Raw genomic sequence first — 20,111 nt, 5'->3', positions numbered from 1 at the left:
GAATCAATTGAGTCATTGCTGCAGGAGGGGGAGAGAGAGGGAAAGAGAAGGGAGAAGGGTGGGAGGGGTGGAGAAACAGATGGTTTCTTCTCTTGTGTGCCCTGACTGGGAATTGAACCTGGGACTTACACACACCAGGCCACTGAGCCAACTAGCCATGGCCTGAGTTTTTCTTTTGTACCTCTCTTGAGTTCTTCATATATGTTGTATCCCTTGATGTCAGTTGGTGTTTGTGCGGCATGCAATACCTATTAGAGTCTACAGCAGCGGTTCTCAACCTGTGGGTCATGACCCCGGCGGGGGTCGAACGACCAAAACACAGGGGTCGCCTAAAGCCATCAGAAAATACATATTTATTATACAATACATCCGATGGCTTTAGGTGACCCTTGTGTTTTGGTTGTTCAACCCCCGCCGGGTCGCGACCCACAGGTTGAGAACCGCTGGTCTACAGGCTTGCAGTGACTGAAGGGTTCTGTTATTGTGCTGCATGTACTGCTTTCACTGATGTCTAATAAAGCACAAGTTCATTAAATAACTTAGATTTATGCAAAAATATTTTCAGTTGAGACTTATCAGCTTGTAAAAAGGAACTTTTTTCTTTGTAACTGCTAAAAGAACTCAAGTTGAATGTGATGAATGAAATGTATTTTTTTTAAAATTGCCCTCATTTTAAAGATTATTTAACGCAGACTTAATTTCCATAGACATGCTCATCAACATGTATAAGTTACTGTTGTCACTCTGAGTGATTGGTTATCATTGCAAGATTTTAAACACAGAGGTAAACTTGGTGACTAAAGTTAAGTGGCATTCTTAGGTTAAAAGGAGGTCTAGATCAGTGGTTTTCTATTGCCAGTCTGAGGACCGGTTTGCCAGAAATTGCCTGCCGATCTGCAAGAGTTAGCCATCCTGATGTTACGAAGATTATAGACCCAGTGATCTTAGTCAAATTTGTTTGTGCTCAGAGTGATTTTTTGCCTTGGTGGTCTCTGAAATAATTCTCCAAATTTCAGCACTCTCCAAGTGTAAAAAGGTTGAAAACCACTTATCTAGATGACCCAGAATATGACTATATTCATTGTATTTATATTGCTGGGGAAAATGAAAGCATAAAATTAAAAATTTCACATGTAGAACTTGGAAAAGTCCCTTGAAAATACAGCATTCTTGTATGTAACATTAAGAAACATGGAGGTGATAGAAAAGGCACATATTTCTTATTAACAGTATAGCAAAAAAGCTTTTTACTTTCTCCATGTTTAGCTTTATCTCACCACTCCTATTTTTGTTCTCTATGTACCATTTTAAATAATTAAGTGGAATTCTTGCAGTTCCAAAAATGTCATGTTGTGATTAGACTTTTGTGGTATTGTACATTTGGTTCTCTCTGCCTGGAAAGCCCTGTTAAAGAAGCAAATGAATTTAGAAAAGAAAAGGAACTTTACTTGCAAGGAAGATTGTTAGCAAGGGAGCTGGGATTTAGAAGGATAGGTTTCCCAGATTAAAAAATAAAACAGGTAATATAAGAAAAGGACCTCCTGGCCCTGGCCGGTTGGCTCAGCGGTAGAGCGTCGGCCTGGCATGCAGGGGACCCAGGTTCGATTCCCGGCCAGGGCACATAGGAGAAGCGCCCATTTGCTTCTCCACCCCCTCCCCCTCCTTCCTCTTTGTCTCTCTCTTCCCCTCCTGCAGCCAAGGCTCCATTGGAGCAAAGATGGCCCGGGCGCTGGGGATGGCTCCTTGGCCTCTGCCCCAGGCGCTAGAGTGGCTCTGGTTGCGGCAGAGCAACGGCAGAGCGACGCCCCGGAGGGGCAGAGCATCGCCCCCTGGTGGGCAGAGCGTCGCCCTTGGTGGGCGTGCCGGGTGGATCCCGGTTGGGCGCATGCGGGAGTCTGTCTGACTGTCTCTCCCCGTTTCCAGCTTCAGAAAAAAAAAAGAAAGAAAAAAAAAAAAAAGAAAAGGACCTCCTCAAGATGACCAGGTTTCCTATTTATATATTTGTGGTAGAAATAGCACTCTTCTCACATGATTATCATATTCATAAAAGGCATTACTTAGCTTCAGTCATTGTTGTAAAAGTTAGCAAATACATTGGGGGGGGGTATTTTTCCAAAGTTAGAAGTGGGGAGGCAGTCAGACAGACTCCCACATGTGCCTGACCAGGATCCACCCAGCATGCCCACCAGGGGGCGATGCTCTGCCCATCTGTGGCGTTGCTCCATTGTTGCTGGAGCCCTTCTACCGCCTTAGGCTTAGGCCATGGAGCTGCCCTCAGAGCCCGGGCCAACTTTTGCTCCAGTGGAGCCTTGGCTGCGGGAGGGGAAGAGAGAGACAGAGAGGAAGGAGAGGGGGAAGGGTGGAGAAGCAGATGGGTGCTTCTCTTGTGTTCCCGGACCAGGAATCGAACCCAGAACTTCTACACACTGGGCCGACGCTCTACCACTGAGCCAGGGCCAGCAAATACATTGTTTTAATTAAGAAGACAGAGACCTAAAATGACACCAGGTAAATTTTTTTGATTACCTCAGTGTGCAAAGTATTTTTATTTCTTTGTACTTTTATTTTCTTGCTTATCCATACATAATGGAGAAGTGCATTTTATTTCCATCCCTCATTTCCTTTTCCTCCTGAAGAGTGCCTGTTTAAACCTTCAAACCCATGCCAGATTTTATATCCTCTGAGAAGCCTTTAAACCTTTCTCTGCCTTTACCATTAAACTAGAAGGTCTGTCTTGGTGCTGCTATAGCTCCCTGAATATAAATGATAGCATTTCTCATATTGTATTGTAATTACTTCTCACATGTCTCTCCTGCTAGTTGAGTTGGTTCTGAAGAGGGTCAGCCCTTCCCTGGGTGGGAGGAAGAGGGAAGGAGAAAAGAAACCCCTTAAGGTAAAGCAATGTAACATGTTCTTAGTTGGTAGGAGAGGTTGGTAAAGTTGAAAAATACTATACTAGAGTTTAAATTTCTTGAGGTTAGGTACTGATTCTTAGTCACCTTTTTAACTTCAGTGCTTACACTAATGTCACTTGCCCCTCCTTGGTGGGCTTTCATAAATGTTAGCTGAATAATCAATTTGTTGAAGGTAGTTTATGTCTCTTACGCTTGCATCATTTTTCACTCAGCTGTGACGTACTGTCTTTCTTAACATAAAAATCTAAACATAAATGCTGGAATAAAAATGTTCTTAATTATCAAATGGCTTATGTAAAACTTCAGTGCCAAAGTACGGGTACCTTAATTATGGAATGTAGAATTGAACAATATTTTTTGCCATTAACATTTCATAGGATCAACTGTGTGTCAGTGGAGAGCATACAGAGCTGGATTAGGGCTGGAAGCAATCATCATGCTTTGACATAGCACTTGGTTGTTTTCTTTCCTTTTACACTTCATCAAGGACTTTGCAGTCGTGGTTGGGAGGGAAATTATCTCAAGTTAGTGGGACCTCTAAGGAAGGCTACATATAAATTTGTTAAGTTCAAGTAAAATCCATGCATCAGTTTCACGGGTTTGGGTTTTCTGGTGTTATGTAAAAATTTCCCTAAGTTCAACTTTCCTTTTTAAAATGGAAAATTCAGCTTCAGAAAGTGTTTGAGAATAAGAGAGAGAATTTCTCATCCTATGTGAACATCAGCAGATATCATACCTTGGAACCATCAATATATGTTATTTTCTGGTTTTAAGAATTTGGGTAATAAAGTTCATGCCTTTATAGTACTTTTTTTTTTTTACAGTGAAGTTAATTTTTATTAAAATTAAAGCACCATTGGACCTCCTAAAATTACACAAAGTTACTTGCCTCAGATGTCCTGGTCACAATGAGCAAGACCTTCACAGAGAAAGATATCTGTGATCTGATTGGCTAGCATTATTCTCACTCAGGAACATGAGCCACTAGCAGATAAATTATGACGTAGTAAATTGTCTTTGTTGTACTTTTTAAATGAAATAATGTTTCAGAATCATAGAAGTTAATTTATCATTAAGTTTCATCTTTAAGAATGCCTGCTCAATAAGTCACATTTTTGGAAAGGAATAGATCAACTTATCATTATTTTCATATTTTATGATTATCCATATAGAAAGTCCAAGACTATCAATGCACACACTGTTAAAACTGGCAAGAGTTCATCAAAGTTGTTGGATACAAATTCAACATATAAACTCAATGTTTATGTTTTACTTTAATCACAACTATTTAGAAGTAATAGAAAAATATGCCATTCTCTATAGTAACAGAAACTATAAATGATCTGGGAATAAATAAACCTAACAAAGATATACAAGGCCTTTATATGGAAAAAAAATTAAATTCTTTGAAAGATATAAAGGCATATAAATATATAAGTGAAGGGAGATACCAGGTTCTTGGTGAAGAAACATTAATGTTATAGATATAATTTTTCCCATAAAAACATAAATTCACTGCATTTCCAATTAAAATCCCAACAGAACTTTTTATAGAAAACTTGAAAACATTTTAATATTAATGTAGAACTGCGAACATATACACTAATAGAGAGGGTACTTTCCCTGCCAGGTGTCAAGACATGTTAGAAAGCTGTAATACCTAACTGTATAGATTTCTGCAATGGAATGGAACCCAGAAATAGGTTCATGAGCAGAGAGCAGCTTGCTCTTTGAAAAATAGGATATCCTAAATCAGTAAAATATATATTATATATACATATGTGTGTGTGTGTGTGTGTGTGTGTGTGTGTATATATATTCAGTAAATATTACTGGGGTGAATGGCTCTACATAGTACAAATAAAATCTGATTCAGATTCACACAGTATATAAAATCTCATTCCAGATGAATTAAAGATCTAACCATGGGAACGGGATTAAAAAAACTAAAACTATTAAATACAATCTCATAGAGGAGATTTAGGAATTAAATGATAGAGATAAGATTTCTTTTAAAAAAAGTATAAGTCATAAAAAAATAGCTTGTTAAATCTGGTAACAAGGAACAAAAAACACAGAATAAATGAAACCATAAACATGTTAAACTAGACTTGACAGTTTGAGAGAAGGTGTTTTCATAATGAAGGTCAAATAATTGCTATTAAAATAATGGAAAGAACTACAGGTCCATGAGAAAGGATAAAAGACCCAGTGGAAGGGCGAGGGAACATGGACAGAAGACATGAACAAGAAGTGTACAGAAGACGCGATCTGAAAGGCCAGCAAACTTGTAGATACTCGGGAAGTGCAAATGAGCACAGGAAATGAAATAGAATTTCTCTCTTCTCTGATATCAAGTGTTGGTTGCACAGTTAACAAGCATGATGGTAAATGACATTCTCACACGTTGCTTAGGGAAGGAGGATGGTGAATTGCCATCACTCCTTGAGGGAGCATTTAGCAATATCTTCTTAAATGGGAGATGCTTATATCCAGTGGCCCAGCAAGTTCATTTTTGTACACAAGCCTACATTACATGTGTCCCCCAAATCTACAGTGATCATTACCCCATTTTTTGTAATGATCAAAGACTGGAAACTCCTAAATCCATCTGTATGGGAATGGATAAATTAAATATGCCATATTTGTGTGATGGAACTTTGATTTATAAAGGATAAACCTCTGAATAAAAGAACTAAAAGTATTAACATATAAACTTAAAAAGATCTATAATGATTAACATTTTTATAGAGTTTGCTTAAAAATATTTGTAAACAAACCCTGTCAGGAAGGCTGCACACCACCAGCTTTGTGATGGTGGTGTGGTAGGGTGGCTGTGGGGTTGTTGATAAAGAGGAATTACAGTGTTATCTATAATCTTTAATTAGTTTAAAAGCCTAGAATCAAATGTGACCAATTGCTGATTGGTTCTAAATGTCAGTATGGAAATACCGTTTTATTTGTGCCTTATCTTTTATTGAATTTAAGAACTTTTAAATATGCTTGGATGTAAACTAGTATTTTTCAAAGTAGGGTAAATTTATTTTTATTTTAATTCATCTTGACACAAATGCACTAAGTTATATATAGGCACAAATGACATTTTAACACTGTATTTTCAGTGACGCTAATTGGTGGAAAGGAGAAAATCACAGAGGAATAGGACTCTTCCCGTCTAATTTTGTAACAACTAATTTAAACATGGAGTCCGAGGCAGGTAAGTTAAATCTTAGGGAAAATGAAGTTTATTAAAGTCCTTTGTACTTGAATTTCATGGTTCAATTTTGAAAATAAAAGTAAATTGCCATTTAACTCTTGGTTTAAAACATTTATGAGCAGTACAATTTAACCCTACCTCGTACCAAATTAAGTGGTTAACTTATCCAGGTCAATTCCAAGAATTATTTTCTTACCTTGATATTTTAAATCCTTTTTAGAGATAACAATACATAGTTACATGTAAAGCATAAAATAATCTGTGACCATGTAAATATTTAAGTCAACCTAATTATAGTTAAGAGGCAGTCTGTGTCTGTCCAGTACAAAGAATACCAGTTTTATTTGTCATTGAACCCCAGTATGGAAGGAGGGGTGGTGGGGATGAGGCTGGCTGACAAGTGCCGAGTGTGATTACAGGGTTAGGACTACTCCTAAGTTTTAGACTTTTCCCTTCCTTGACTTGACCCTAGGGCACTCCAGACAATAACATAATGTAATCAAGACAGTCGGTTCCCTTTCCCAGGTTTGTAGCTACAGACAGTTCCCCTCAGCTACTGTCAAGTGAGCCAGGAAAGCTGCTGTTTGTTATGGGATAGGGAGGGGCGGGGAACTGAAGGTAAAGAGTGATGGTGGTGATCAGCGGTAAAAGACTCAGTGGTATTTGAGCAGTCCTGTATCAGGTATTTTGCTAAGTCCTTTGTTTACACTGTGTCCCAAGTCTGTGAGATAGGTACTTTTGTAACCCTTTTACAGATAAGGAAAGGGAGTGAGAGGTTATGTAATTAGTCGGTGATAGTGCCGGGATTCTAGTCAGTCTGTCCTTAAAGTGACTTGTTGCAGGACATGTTGCTGGTAATCCTTACCCATTCAAGAGAACTTAAATTCAAAGCTCTGTGCATTGTATATAATAGTGATTTTTAACCTTTTTTCATCACATGAAAAATTTTTTTCACACAAACTAATTTTTTTTTTCACATAAACTAAATTACTAAAATTCTGCAGCACACCAAAAATATTCTTTTTTGCTGATCTGACCAAAAAAATAGGTATAGTTTTGATTCATTTATACAAGACAGCTACTGTTGTATTGGCTGTTGTCATTTTTTTATTTGACAATCTAAGGGAGAAAGAGATCAGTGCTCCTGATTAAATAGCAGGTATTTCATGTTTTGAAGATTCTTGTGGCACACCAATTGAAAGTCGCTGGTGTATTACATCCTCTTTATGTGGTAGAGTGATGCATTCAGTTAAAATGAAGTTGAGCCTGTCGTGTGGTGGCGCAGTGAATAAAGCATTGACCTAGAACGCTGAGGTCGCTGGTTCAAGACCCCAGCCTTGCCTGGTCAAGGTACATATGGGAAGCAACTACTACAAGTTGATGCTTCCCGCTCCCCACACCCTCTCTCCTCTTTCTAGAAATCAATAAGTAAAATCTTAAAAATAAAATTATAAGATGAAGTTGAGAGAGATGAATACTTATTTGTCTACTAAGTACTTTAAGTACTTTGCCACTATTTATAGTTTTTACTCCTCTGGTTCTCCCTAAATTGTTATGAAAACTGGAGACACAATTTTTAATAACTTGATAGACCGTGCTAGAGGATCCCATATAGCAGTTTCCCCTTGGCTAGTCTGGAGAGATTGAGCTGTCGTTTTAAAAGTAAGAAGTATTCTGGGTTTTCAGTATATCCTTATGTAATGCTGAACTCTGCTCCTTAGGACATATTTTTATTTAAAATATTTGGCTAACTGTGGAGACCTGAAGAGCCTTTGGTTATACAGAGTTTTATTGTAAATTTTTTTTTAGCAAAATTTACTTTATTTAAGTATAGTACATTATAGAAATACTTCAATTAATATTTAAATAGTTTTGGGGTATGTATATGTGTAAATTACTTTTCAACCATCTCTATATGGAACAGTTTTTTGTTTTGTGTTACTTTACTATAGGAAAGACTTTTTTTAAAGCAAGGAAAGAGTGTGGAAGGAACTCATAGTTTAATTGTAATTAGCCAATTACATGATGCTCTACTTTCTAATATATTCATTCACTCAAGTGACAGTACTCAGTTTTCCAGAAAATGCCAGTAATGACAGTTCCCAATAATATTGCTTGCTTGTTCCACTGGAATGTAAGTTCCATCAGGGAAAGTATTCCTGTCTGTTTTACTCAATGGTGTATTTCCAATGCCTAGAAAAATGTCTGGCACATAGTAAGGGAGCTAAGTAAATACTTGTAGAAAGAATGATTGAACCTGTGTACTAATGTATGTTGATTATGAAATGTGACTATTGTGCTATTTAAAGGGTTTCCTTTTCTTATGGATAATCACGGATTACTTTTAAATTAATGACTAAAATACCAAAGTAAATGCTGAGGAACTTAAAGTTTATTTTGTTTTCATAGCAGCTGTGGACAAATTGAATGTAATTGATGATGAGGAGGAAGAAATTAAGAAATCAGAGCCTGAGCCTGTTTATATAGATGAGGTAGAGTCTTTCTTTTGTTTAATAGTTAAATTATCAAGACTTTAAAAATGTACTATCCTTGAAAATGTTTGGAAAGAGTAGTTTCTGTGTTCATTGAAATGAAAACTCCTGGTGAGTTTTCAAAGTAGCCTGTTGTTTTTTAGGATAAGATGGACAGAGCCCTGCAGGAACTCCAGAGTGTAGATCCCACTGACTCGAAACCAGACTCCCAAGACCTCTTGGACTTAGAAGGTACTTAGTAACTAGTAGAGATTACTTTCATGTCCTTTAATATTTTAATTGTATAGAATGCCTTAAATTTCTTCTGCCTGTGTTTGTAGAGATTAGAACTCTCTGGTGAGAAGTAGATGATTATAGTTACACAGTAAACATATTACTTGGAAATTGTTATAAAACTGCCTGTCCTGTTCAGGAAGTAAGTCTTTGTATTTCTGTAAGCCCACTAATGCAATTAGGTGAAGATTTACTGTCCAAAAAAAGGGACAGAATTAGAAATAACAGCATATTAGATTAATTGAGTCAGAATGTTGGAAATTTTTATTCCTGTTTTAATTCTCTTATATCATAATTTAAAGGTCAAAATTATATATAATCTTTATTAATTTTGTAATATAGTCATCTGATGCATGCTGGTGTGTCTTTTTAGTCCCTTAAAAATTTGAAACAAATGGTTTTTATGCCTTTAAAGAAAATCCTTTGAGAAAAACATCTGTGGTAAATGGATAAGCCTTTTTAAATCTTTTAATAAAAGAAAAGTAAGTTTAAGAACATGTAATATTGTGGTGTCATTTTATCAATGTTTACATTGGAAATACATGTGTTTAATTTTGAAATGGCTTAAATAAATGAAAAAAATGTTCATATTTCATCTGTACTTAACTATATTTTTTACACTGACTCAGGGTCATTTTACTTACCTAATAACAGTTTTCTAGGTATTTGTAAGATTTTGTGGTAATTCCACATTTCACAGGCTATAAAAATACTTTCAGAGAACATAGTGGGGTTTTTGTTTTTTGACTTTGCCTTTAGTCCCATGATATTAATATTGATGTTGAATAGTATTAAAATTAGGTCTTTTATAGTCCTTTCTCTAGACTAAACTTAATTCTTCTTATATAATGCATGGTGTTGTATAGTTGTGCTCTGTTGTTGAAAATTGTTGATACTTACTTAAACTGGTTTAAGTTTAAAGATTTTAAAATGTTTTTGTATTTGTAGATATCTGCCAACAGATGGGTCCAATGATAGATGAAAAACTTGAAGAAATTGACAGGTGAGAGTCTTTGTGCAAGGAATAACCAGTAAAATTTTCTTATATTTAGTTATTTTGGGCAGAATTTTAAATTTGGGAGTTTTTATGAAGCTGTTCAATCTATTGAAATTATTTCTTCATTTCCCAGACTTTTACAAACTAACAGCAAAGTGAGATTTTTATTTTGGTAACAAATATATTTTCATGTAGAACCACAGCTGGACCCTTGCTCTGATGGTGCCAGTCTTCATTTTCTTACTTGGGCTGGAATTGAGCGATTACGAGGAATGAAGAAGAAATTAGTATAGAGTACAAAATTAAGACAGGGATCTTAGACAAGTGCATTGTCTTGTTATGTGATGGGAATTAGTATTTGAAAAACTTGTAAGTGAAATTTTCCTTTTATTTGTGAAGCTAAATCCAATGCACATATTCTTTTCTTGTTTTTCTTTCTTGTATTTCTGTTGTGCTTTTAATTTCATTATCCCACCTAGTCTTATTCTTTCTTAGTAATAGCAGCAGTACTAACAGATAGACTCTCAGGATTTTGAGCTTTTTACTTAGTTTTGCCCCTTCTCCTATTTCTCAGAGTTTTCTCTCTGAAGTCAGAGGGAGAAGCCATAGTGAATGAAGACAAAGTTGAGGCTCTAGTGTTCTATTGTCATCCCTTTCTAGATTCTGATAATTGAAGTCCTATACAAAATAGTGCAAGAACAACAGGAACTGCTTATCTGCCTTTACCCCAGAGAAAGGCAGTAGCAGCAAGGTATTTTCTACCACAAAAGATTATAATCTTTGTTCCATCAGGCATTTTAAATAAATTCTTTGTATTTTCTACAGAAATGAAAAATAAATCCCTGTTCTACTTCTGAAATGATGGTGGTAGTCTCATTACATTTTATTGTTCTTATGTTGGAGAAGCGTTCTCTATGTACTTACACATCTGCTAGTTTGGTTTCAGTGCAGGGATGTTAATGGCCAATGAGTAATCAAACTGGAGAAGAAGCCTATGGCTAATTCTTAGTCACACTTTTCTTAGCATGGACACTAATATCTGAAGCTTCCAGTATGGTCTACAATGGATATTTCTGAAAATAGAGTTTGACCTACCTCATACAGTCACACATGCAAGAGAGGAAACAGCATGATTTTTTGTTTGTTTCAGATATAACATTACAACAGAGGAAAGGTGACAAATCTTGATCTCAGCCCAGGTCATTTATTTGATAGCCCTATGTCAGTTGCCTGCCTCTGCCTCTTCTCACTTGAGCCCTTTTCCTATCTGTAAAAAGAGCTACATTTAATAAACAGACTTGTTGGGCCCTGGCCAGGTAGCTCAGTTGGTTCAGTGTCATCCCTATCCGCCATGGTTGTGAGCTCATCCCCAGTCAGGGCACATACAAGAATCAACCAGTGAGGGCATGAATGAATGAAACAACAAACTTTATTGTTGTTTCTCCCCGCCCCCTTCCTTTCTCTCTAAGATCAAAAGAAACGAGAAAAGGGCTGTGGGATGGCTTAGGCCAGATAAAGTGGCCATTTACATTATGAACTTGTCAGTTGCAGGGGGAGTTCCTTATTACTCTCATGGGAGCTGACAAAAGTGTACCAAGTCAGAAGGAATTCCTTGGGCAAATTTAAGAATTCTCTTATTTGAATTTGTTTTTACACAATAAGGTATCTGGTTTTCCTTTCTTAAAAGAAATCAACAAGTAAGAGCAGTAGAGACTAGTTTTATAAACATTTTCATTTTTATTTTCAAGGATAATCAAATTTTTTTAGCTGATCCTTTCATGAATATAAGCAAATGGAAATATGTGTGATTTTGTGAATATGTTTTTCTTTCATAGCAGGCTCTGGACCTTGCCAGAGTACTTTCTTCTACTAAGATTTTTTTTTTTTTTCTTTTTGCATTTTTCTGAAGCTGGAAACAGGGAGAGACAGTCAGACAGACTCCCGCATGCGCCCGACCGGGATCCACCCGGCACGCCCACCAGGGGCGATGCTCTGCCCACCAGGGGGCGATGCTCTGCCCATCCTGGGCGTCGCCATGTTGCGACCAGAGCCACTCCAGCGCCTGAGGCAGAGGCCACAGAGCCATCCCCAGCGCCTGGGCCATTTTTGCTCCAATGGAGCCTTGGCTGCGGGAGGGGAAGAGAGAGACAGAGAGGAAGGCGCGGCGGAGGGGTGGAGAAGCAAATGGGCGCTTCTCCTGTGTGCCCTGGCCGGGAATCGAACCCGGCTCCTCCGCACGCTAGGCCGATGCTCTACCGCTGAGCCAACCAGCCAGGGCTCTTCTACTAAGATTTTTAATTAAGGCCTAGACCTGTGGTGGCAAACCTTTTTATATCATAAAAACTGCCCACTCTTGCAGTGCTGGTCAACCTGGTCCCTCCCGCCCACTAGTGGGCATTCCAGCTTTCATGGTGGGCCAATTGCGGCGCTGTTTGGTTGCTCTGCTACTGCCCACCATGAAAGCTGGAATGCCCACTAGTGGGTGGGAGGGACCAGGTTGACCAGCACTGCAAAAGTGGGCAGTTTTTATAAAAAGGTTCGCCATCACAGGCCTGAACTCTTTCTAAATTAAGAAATTTTTCTTCTTTGTAATTGAATTTCCAACAGAAATCTGTAATATATGGAACAAAATTCTCCTAGCACCAAAATTATGAATTGATTGCATTTGTGAGATGTGGAAAAGATTTTCACTAATTTTATGAAGTCATATTAACTAGTTAGTGTAAGAATTAAATAAATCCTCATCTTGTTTTCCCTTTGTGCATATTCTTGGATCATACAAGGTGTGGCAAAAGTAGCTGCTGTCAGAGTACACGAAATGGGAGTTATAGCATTGTTTTTCATACAAACAACTGTAACCCCTCTTTTGCCCAACCCTCTATATAAAGAACCATTTAAATATGAATAGAAAATGTGCTAGATTTAAAAAATAATTTGTGTTGCTAAATGACTTAAAAAATAATTTGTGTTGCTAAATGCTTAAAAACTTTAGAGTATTAAGGTGCTTTTCTTCTGAATCAGGAAGCACTCAGAATTGTCTGAATTGAATGTAAAAGTCTTGGAGGCTCTGGAACTATATAACAAATTGGTGAATGAAGCACCAGTATATTCAGTTTATTCAAAGCTCCATCCCCCAGCACATTACCCACCTTCATCAGCTGGCGTTCCAATGCAGGTGAGCATGTTTTTTGAGAACATTTCTCAAAATTAAAAAAAAAATTAATTAAAAAAGTTTTAAAGCAAAATATTAAAATTCCGTGATTTATAAGTAAAATTTTAAAGCTCATTTTTGATAGTCAAAAAGTATTGGTTCAACAATGAGTGCTCACCAGGACAAATTAGGTACTGACATTTCACAAATATATATACATCTTAGTTCCTATTTATTTATTTATTTTCATCTTAGTTCCTTTTAACATGAATAAATACAACACTAATTATATGAGGGGATTTCTGGTTCTTCATATGCTTTTGTAAATATAAAGCATAAATTCTTTCAGTGAATGTAGATCCCTTTTACAAGCACAGAGTACAGACCCTTTGATTTAGGACTCTGCCTGACATGTCCAGAGTCCCCCACCTGACGTGCAGATGCTGTTCCTGATGCTCAACAAGCAAGGGTTAACATTGCTGCCCAGGTGTCTGACTTGTGTGATTATTAAAAGGCTTAATGAGCTTCCTTTGTTCTCAAATTATGTTTTATATGTTTTTCTTAGATGCAGGATTTAAGTTGTTAAACATCCATGTATGACGAGGATGTGATGCAGGCCTGTGGATGCAGGTTCAGTAAACTTCTCATGAACAGCATCTTTTTCCAGGTCTCACACCTTCTCTGTGTTGCCCAGCTGAAGCGAACACTTCATTTGTCCATTTCTAGTATTCTGAGGCCTTTTAAAGTTTCAGCCAGGTAGCGATTGAATTCAGAAAAAACTCTGATGAACAAAATTCATGTTAATTTATGAAAACTAGTATGTAAAGGACTATGTGGAGATATCAAGAAAAAAAGATAGAATGTGGGTGCATAATCTAGATGCCTTAACATAATTGTTAAGTAGAAAAAGAATAGTTACTATGGTAACTGTCACATCAGACAAGATGCATTTATCAAATATGCTATGCCCTGAACTTTTGAAAATGCTGAAAGAGTCATTACAAATGAGGGTAGAAAGGATTTCTGGGTGCAGAAGACATCTGGAGTTTATTCAGCAGTACTTCTGTTTTCAGAGTTATTTGCTGCTGCTGTGAAAAACGGAACAGAATAGAAATGCCTGCACCATTGTGTAATAGCATTACATTCTCTATTTCTTAGCATGCCTGTAAAGGGCTGTCATTCTTTTGTCAAGATTTTTTTTTTTTTTTTTCGTGGCATAGACAGAGTCAGAGAGAGGGACAGATAGGGACAGACAGACGGGAAGGGAGAGAGATGAGAAACATCAATTCTCTGTTGCGGCTCCTTAGTTGTTCATTGATTGATTTCTCATATGTGCCTTGACCATGGGCCTTCAGCAGGCCGAGTAAGTAACCCCTTGCTTGAGCCAGCGACCTTGGGTCCAAGCTGGTGAGCTTTGCTCAAACCAGATGAGCCCACGCTCAAGCTGGCGACCCGGGAGTCTCAAACCTGGGTCCTCCGCGTCCCAGTCTGATGCTCTATCCACTGCGCCACCGCCTGGTCAGGCTCTTTTGTCAAGTTTTTGTGTTTAGTTATTTACAGTCTGCATTTTGTGTTGCACAACTCACTTATTTAAAAAGTTAACTTTCTATCACTTTGATTCCTCACTTCTGTCTACCCTGTTCACTCATAACAGCATTTGACATATTCAAAGTTCCTATTCTAACTTGAGAAAAAATTCCCATACTAGAGAAACTTGGAGTAACACACTCTTGTGTTTGTGAAGGCCACCAGAAGGGGCCATTCCCACAGTCTCAGCCTGTTGTCAGTGAGTTGTGACATGTTTGCTAAGGAACTGATATGATTTAACTTAATATAGTTGATTTGGCATTTTTAGCAGTGTAAGTTTTCATGTTAAAGTGATTTTTGCTTTAACATAGCTTAGTTTAAAACTGGAGTGATGATAATCTCTATATGAGATTTATTAAACATGTGCATTGTTTTGAATGCTCTATTTGGTAGACAGATGGTAGATCTTGTCCTTTTATGTTACCCTGAAAATTAAGTGGGGAACACATAAATACCCAAAGAGACTTAGACGGCTCTGGCTGATGGCTGGTTGGTTAGAGTATCGTCCCGAAGCGCAGTCCCCAGTCAGGGCACGTACAAGAACAGATCAACATTCCTGTCTCTGACTCTGACTCACTCTCTAAAATCGATAAAGTAAACATAAAAACAAACAAAGAGACTTAGACCTTTTTCTCTTTTCTGGAGATACATCTTCTTTACCCACAAAATTACTCTACACTTTTGTCCTGTCCTAAAGGGAGGAAGTAAAGGAGACCTGACCAGAGAGGGCCTGCATCCCGCCCTGATACCATTTCTTCACCTTCCTCTCCTAAGTGTCATCCTTAGGAAGGGGTTGACTAAGTCATCCTGGGATGGAAGGTGAAGGTCGTTATTCTGATGGCTGCCCCTGAAGGGAGTAATAGGTTTTCTGTGGCTCTGCAGCAAGACACATTACCTGGTTGGATTCCAATCTACTACCTAAAAAATACACTTCCTCCATTCCTTTCAACCCCCTGCAAAAGAAAAGAATAACCAAATAAATCAAATTCCCACCGACTTGGCACTGGGATTTGGAAGCTCTCTACTTTCTATACTCTCGGGTGAATGGGTTGGTAAAACCAGATTGTTCCCCAAAGAACTATCACATTTTATTTCACTTAAGTCTTTTAAAGTTTTAAATACATTGCTAGGCACATGTTTGGGAATTCAGGGAGTCAACTCTTTTCTCTTCGGCTTATAGACATACCCAGTTCAGTCACATGGAAATTATATGGGTCAGAGCATTCATCAAGCTACTGTTGCCCAAAGCTACAGCCTAGGACCAGATCAGATTGGTGCCCTGAGAGCTCTGCCTCCAAATGTGAATTCCTCAGTGACAACACAGCCTGCACAAGCTCCGTATTTAAGGTAAGTTTTGGGGAGCTGTGTTCATTTTGTAATTATGTAAATTAAAATTTCAGACTTTCAGAAGGAGAATAGACCCTTCTCTTTATAATAGTGCCATCTTTTACTACTGAGACAAGGTTATAAAACTGCCCATTCATAACCCCATGAAATCAGAATGATGCTCTTAGCTCTGCTACCCATACTGAGATAATTGCCCATGGCTTATAGTCTGGGTCCCTGGAACAAAGTAAAGCTAACTGTCTCTTATAGGGACCAAGCCCATGATATATGTACTTTAGCAAAGGTATACCATCGCATTGTGCTGTAATCAGCCTAGCAGAGTAGTCCCAGACATATTGCTCTGTATGCAAGCCTAAAAATCAGAAAACTGTTGTTATTTTGACTCTTAAAGAAGTATGTTGCCTGACCTGTGTTGGCGCAGTGGATAAAGTGTCAACCTGGAACGCTGAGGTCGCCAGTTCGAAGCCCTGGGCTTGCCTGGCCAAGGCACATATGGGAGTTGATGCTTCCTGCCCTACCCCCCTGCTTCTTCTCTTCCTCTCTAAAAATGAGTAAATAAACTAAAAAAAAAAGAGAGGAAGAAGTGTGTTTGACTTGTAGAATTTTTGGTCTGATTTTTTATACTAACACTTCTATTCTGAAAATCATGTGTAAATCTTGTCATCTGTTAACTTTGCTTAGCCACACAAAATGTTCATTCAATATAGTCATGTGTAAATGATCTCTGAGGTCTCTTCCCACACTTAAATTCTGTAAGTATAAATTTTAGATATCTGAAAATTAAATAAACCTGTTCATATTGTTCAATTAAAATTAAAAATTTTGTTACCTTGGGTAACACTAAGAATTACAGAGAAGAAACAAGTAGGGTAGACATTAATCTTCCTATACTGTAAGCACTGTTTTCGATGTGATTTAAAATTACATATCTTTTAAAATAAATTATGTACTTACAGGAGCAAACAGAAGTCCTGCAATTTGGTGTGATTTTTCAACATAGTTTTTTTTTTTTTTTAATAGAATGCTAATAAATAAATTATAGGTCAAGACTGTCTTGGTCGATTCAGGGTCCTTGTGGAGCACACCATTCTCCCTGCTTCATGAATTTGTTAGGGAGTTAGATTAGAGTGAGGGGCAGCTGTGGAAGGGCCCTACCAAAGGGAAGGTGGAAGGACTGTGAGGTGGTCTCCTTTGTGCTGGGCTGAGCGGCGGGGAGGGAGAACGTGGGTGAGTGTGCGTGCACTGGGGTCTCGTCTCATGGACGCTGGCCGCGGCTGCCACTGTCAGAGCAGTCTGCATCTCAGAAGATTTTAAAATGATTTCAGATTAAATGGCCCTTATAATCATATTTATTACTTTTTAAGCACTTTCTTTTTACCAAATATAAAAATTACATTAACAGTGTTGGTTAGGTGAAGTGAGTAGATCACAATTGAACAAGAAGAGCTAATAAACTTAAAAAGATAGAAAAGGAATTTTTATTTTCTCAGGATGATTGATCTCTGACCTTAACCTGGATACTTATTGCAAAGTACATGCTTCTTTTGTTTGTTTGTTTGTAGCACTGGACAAGATACTGTTTGTAACCCGACTTACATGAGCCAGACCTCTGGCCTCCAGGCGGCTGCTGGCACCGCGGTGTACGCGCAGCAGATGGGGCTGCCTGTGGACCTGTCCTACCAGAACGCCGCGGCCGGGCTGCCGCAGCTGGCGGCCTTCCCCATGGTTCCCGCGCACGCGGTGGCGCAGCCGCAAGCCACTTACCAGCAGCAGCCGCTCCTTTAGAAACGAGCCACGCGTTTCCTCAATGCCTTCATGTGTGTATTATTCGACCATTAGGATTCTAATCTGAAAATACTAAAAGAAAAAAATTTTGTTTCTGAACTCAAAAGGACAGACTATAAATAAGTAAAGCACAAAAACGTATGCTAGCACTAAAGAAGGTTTTTTTCAGTCCGGTTTGTATGAAGTCAAACTGTTGAACAGAGGCAGCTTCAAGTTGCTTCCAGTTAATTTGAAATTTGTCTTAATTTCAGATTTCTCTACACAAATCTGGACACCCTACAAGTTAGCCTTATGACACTAAATAGCATGAGACAGGAATGTTTAAATTTACAAAAAACCTTTACCCCTAAAACGTCATGTTAATTGGGAGAGCACTGAATCCTTTGAATATATTTTGTCTGCATTTTTTTTTTTCAGTTTTCCCACACAGCATTATTTTTAAAGGTGAACATGTTTTTGTGCAAGCATTTATTAGCTTGCCATCATATTTCCTTCTGGCTCTTTAAATTGCAGTTGTATTTGTAATGCTGTCAGTGTTGCTCTCCGTGTTATGTTGAGTAATAATTAGCATATAATTGTCTGCAGAAGCAAGAGCAATTTGGAACAAAAATGTTTTCTGTTGTTAATAGTGGAGACCATGCAAATGTGTAATAAAGCATTTAGCTAGTCCCCTCAGTCATGCCAGCAGTGGGCTAAGGAGTGCCCCATAAAACATTCCCATTTCCAGGAGAACATTTCCTTTCCTACAAGGGTCCCTGGCACTTAGAATTGCCACTACACTGACCTTTTCACATGACTTGGGTCATTCTGTAATGACGATAGGTCCACTGGTTTCCCTCCATACGGGGCGGTGTGCGGAGATGCTGCATTTCTTTCTCACGGGTGAGATGTGAATTTGAGCCATGAGACATTCCTAATAATTTGATGTGATGTATGCCAAGTATGGGTGATGTGTGTTTTTATTGATATGTTGCTTCTTTACAGAGGTGAGCCAAGTACCTACCATTGCTATGCCAGGCTGTCGAAAAAAATTGACCATTTCTCTCTGAGCCTGTGGAATAACAGCAGGCAATGGATGATGATAGGGAAGCTATCTACATTTTTAATTAGCTAATAGTGCTCATAGATTCCACTGTAGGAGTTAGGTAGTGACCCAGTAGAGATTGTTTTCTCCCTTAAAAATTTGCACTCGACTGCATCATTTCTCAATTTTTTAGATAACACAGAATAAAAAATGCAAATACATGTGCTTACAGATATGTGATATTTTGACTGGGAAAAACCATGGATATAAGTTTAGTTTTTAAAAAAGTTAATTATATGGAAGCAAGATTTCTATGTTGTTTTTTTAAAGAAAGCCCTTAATCTTTCTACTACGAATTCATATGAAGACAGTGCTCTAGAAATTTTTGTCATTTACTATTTAAAGAAATTTGATTCTAAGTATATTAATTTTTTAAAGAAACTTTACCCTAGAACAAAATAGTCTATATACTACTTTGTCTACATTTAAAGGGAAAAACAAGCAGTATTTGAAAACCCAATTTCTGTCATTGTCTTATTTCACATACAGGTAACTGGAAAGAAAGTTTTAATCTTTGATGTTTCATGTTCTATTTTTCATCCAGTATATCTTTTTCTTCCATGTGAATTCAGTTGTATAGTTTTAAAAAAATTCTAAAATGGCACCTTTTTGGAAACCATTCTTTAAAGAATACAAAACATAAACATTTACAAAGCTGCTCTTGATAATAGTTAATGTTTGCATATATATGGAAAGTCTTTTTTTCTCCTAAACAATATTTAATAAACAGTTATTTTAATAATTGTGTAAATATTTCAGGTATAATTGTGATTGGAATTGTAAAAGCTTAGTCCTGCATAAGTCTTTAGTATAAATACTGTACACCCACTAAATCGAGATCAGCCAGTTGAGTTCACGTAATGTAGTTTTGGAATAATGTAAACATGCAACATGTATATAAAGAATGTATATTGGCATTTATCTGTGAAATTTTATACATTCAGAAGTTTTTCTCCCTCTTAAATTAAAAATTATTTTATTTTTGCCATACTGTAATGAAGTTTGTGTTGCAGGTTGTTGAGAGTATAAAAATGTTATTAAATTGATGTACTGAGATATTTTTAGTGTTAAGAAATACAGATTTGTTATTTTCTTTTCCATGATCTTATGGGTTGTATTTATTTTAAAACCTGTTTATAATTAAATGTTTTCTGCCAAAGGAACTGTCTAACATCAGATTTCTCCACTAGGTTCATACTTTCTGTTTTTATATAAAACATGAATTCTAGGTAGTGAGAAAGAATTCCTGAAAATTAAAGTTTT

At 37.5% G+C, this 20,111-nt stretch overlaps 1 protein-coding gene across 4 annotated transcripts in view; it reads left to right on the top strand.

Annotated features, from left to right (window-relative positions):
- STAM2 (signal transducing adaptor molecule 2) overlaps nt 1–19,836 on the top strand; it is a 61,662-nt gene extending 41,826 nt beyond the window's left edge. For 3 of the 4 annotated variants that reach the window (XM_066345415.1, XM_066345419.1, XM_066345418.1), the window contains 7 exons: nt 6,038–6,132; nt 8,542–8,624; nt 8,768–8,855; nt 9,846–9,900; nt 12,916–13,069; nt 15,813–15,979; nt 17,542–19,836. In XM_066345415.1, coding sequence (XP_066201512.1) covers nt 6,038–6,132; nt 8,542–8,624; nt 8,768–8,855; nt 9,846–9,900; nt 12,916–13,069; nt 15,813–15,979; nt 17,542–17,764 — 865 coding nt within the window. In that variant the 3' untranslated portion in view covers nt 17,765–19,836. The remainder of the gene's footprint in view (nt 1–6,037; nt 6,133–8,541; nt 8,625–8,767; nt 8,856–9,845; nt 9,901–12,915; nt 13,070–15,812; nt 15,980–17,541) is intronic. The other variant, XM_066345416.1, reaches the window with a different exon arrangement.
- Nucleotides 19,837–20,111: the final 275 nt, after the last annotated feature.

This window comes from Saccopteryx leptura, chromosome 7, assembly GCF_036850995.1.
Source record: "Saccopteryx leptura isolate mSacLep1 chromosome 7, mSacLep1_pri_phased_curated, whole genome shotgun sequence".
Lineage (NCBI taxonomy): Eukaryota > Metazoa > Chordata > Mammalia > Chiroptera > Emballonuridae > Saccopteryx > Saccopteryx leptura.
The sequence above is the reverse complement of the archived record's forward strand: the minus strand, read 5'-3'. Positions and strand labels throughout refer to the sequence as shown.